General features: G+C 48.4%; 1 protein-coding gene across 1 annotated transcript in view; it reads left to right on the forward strand.

Annotated features, from left to right (window-relative positions):
• Positions 1-1,097: 1,097 nt before the first annotated feature.
• Positions 1,098-2,520, forward strand: part of LOC106534086 (integumentary mucin C.1-like) — a 5,138-nt gene continuing 3,715 nt past the window's right edge. Inside the window, exons 1-2 of the mRNA XM_014030598.1 lie at positions 1,098-1,222; positions 1,644-2,185. Coding sequence (XP_013886052.1) covers positions 1,098-1,222; positions 1,644-2,185 — 667 coding nt within the window. The remainder of the gene's footprint in view (positions 1,223-1,643; positions 2,186-2,520) is intronic.

Here is a 2,520-nt window from a genome sequence, read left to right on the forward strand (position 1 = left end):
TCTTCCAATTCTCCCCTATGGTCTGATCTGGGGGGGTGGGTGGATCTTCTCGTGCGGGTGCCCCTTGGGGCTCTGGTCTTCCCTATGTCTGCCTCGTGTCTTGGGGGTTGGGTCTCCGGTCCTCCACAGTCACTATTAAATATTCCATTGGAGAAATCTTGTATATACACACATGTTCACAACTGCTCACAGACAGGTGTTCTGATCCGGGGAGTTCTGACTGGTCACTGAGTGTGTATATATGTCTATGTGTATATACTGACAATATTTATGAATGTAGGCATGTATGTATGTACAGTATATATATGCCACCACCACCACTCCATTCACCACAACTACTCCACCCACAACTACCACAACTCCACCAACAACCAACACTAATCCACCCAGATCTACCACTACTCTGCCCACAAGTACCAAAACTCCACCAACAGCAACCACCACTATTCCACATACAACTACCACCACTCCACCCACCACCACAACTACTACTCCACCCACAACTACCACAATTCCAACCACTACTTCTCCACACACGACCATGGCAAATCCACCAACAACAACCACCAGTACTCCACACATCACCAAAAGTAATGCACCACTCACAACTACTTCAGCATCACCCACCACCACCACAGATCCACCCACCACCACCACTACTACTCTACCCAAAACTACTTCAACTCGACCAACCACCACCACTCCACCCACCACCACAACTACTCCACCCACAACTACTACTTCTCCACCAGCAACAACCAACACTAAACCACCCACAACTACTACCACTCCACTCACCACAACCACTACTACTACTACTACTCCACCCATGACTACCACCATTAAAGCCACCACCAATACAAGTCCACCCACAACCACCACTTATTGCTCTACCCGCAACTGCCACTACTCCACCCAACACCACTACAACTCCACCCAGAACTACCACCACTACAACCACAACCACGACTCCACTAAAAACTTCCAACACTCCACCCACCACCACTACTCCACCCACAACTACCACAACTTCAACCACCATTTCACCTAAAATTATCACATTTCCACAACCAACAACAACCCTACAAACTACAAGCATGGCTCCACAAACTACTACCATTCCACCCACCACCACCGCTACTACTCCCTTCACAACTACCACCAATCCATCCAACTACTACTCCATCCACAACTACCACCACTCCACCCACAAAAACCACCAGTACTCCACCCACAACTACAATCACTAATCCACTAACTACTACCACTTCAGCCACAACAACTACTACCGTATCCAAAACAACCACCATTCCAACAACTACAACCACTTCCACAACTACCAACACTGCACCCAAAAATACCACCACTAATCAACCAACAACTACCACCTCACTACAAATAACCACCACCACTCCATCCAGCACCACCACAACTGCTCCATCAAAAACTACCACACCTCCACCCACAACAACCACCACTAATGCACAAACAACTACCACCTCACCACACACCACCACTACTTCTCCACCAACGACAATCTCAACTCCACCCACCACTACTACCACTCCACCTTCCACAACCACAACTCCAACTAGCACAACCATAACTCCACCCTAAACCACTACTGCTACTCCATCCACAACAACTCCACCCACCTCAACCACTACTACTCCACCCAAAATGACCACAACTCCATCCACAACCATAACTACTACTCCGCCCACAACTACCTCAACTCCACCCATCAGCACCACAACTCCACCCAAAACAACCACAACTAATCCACAAACAACTACCACCTCACCACCCACCACCACTATTACTACACCAGCAACAACCTCAGCGCCACCCACCACATTTACCACTCCAACTACCACAACCACAACTCCACCCAACACCACCAAAACTCCACCCACAACCACTACCACAACTCCATCCACATCCACCACTACTAATCCACCGACAACTACCTCAACTCCACCCACCACCACCACTCTACCCACCAGCACAACTATTCCACCCACAAATACCACAACTCCACAAATTATAACCACCACTGTTCAACTTACAACTACCACCACTCCACCTTCCACCACCACTACTCCACCCACACCTACAACGACTCCAACCACAACCACTACTACTCAACCCGCACCTACAACAACTCTACCAACAACAGCCATAAGTACTCAACCCACAACCACCACTACTACTCCACCCACAACTACCTCAACTCCACCCATCAGCACCACAACTCAACGCACAACAACCACAACTAATCCACAAACAACTACCACCTCACCATCCACCACTTCTTCTACTACACCAGCAACAACCTCAGCACCACCCACCATCACTACCACTCCAACTACCACAACCTCAAGATGTACTAATTGTTGTGAATTCAGCAAAAAACTTCTTCTTGATTCAAGACATGTCAGGATCTATATGTGTGTGTGTGTGTGTGTGTGTGTGTGTGTGTGTGTGTGTGTGTGTGTGTGTGTGTGTGTGTGTGTGTGT

This window comes from Austrofundulus limnaeus, unplaced genomic scaffold (assembly GCF_001266775.1).
Source record: "Austrofundulus limnaeus strain Quisiro unplaced genomic scaffold, Austrofundulus_limnaeus-1.0 Scaffold1089, whole genome shotgun sequence".
Taxonomy (NCBI): Eukaryota; Metazoa; Chordata; class Actinopteri; order Cyprinodontiformes; family Rivulidae; genus Austrofundulus; species Austrofundulus limnaeus.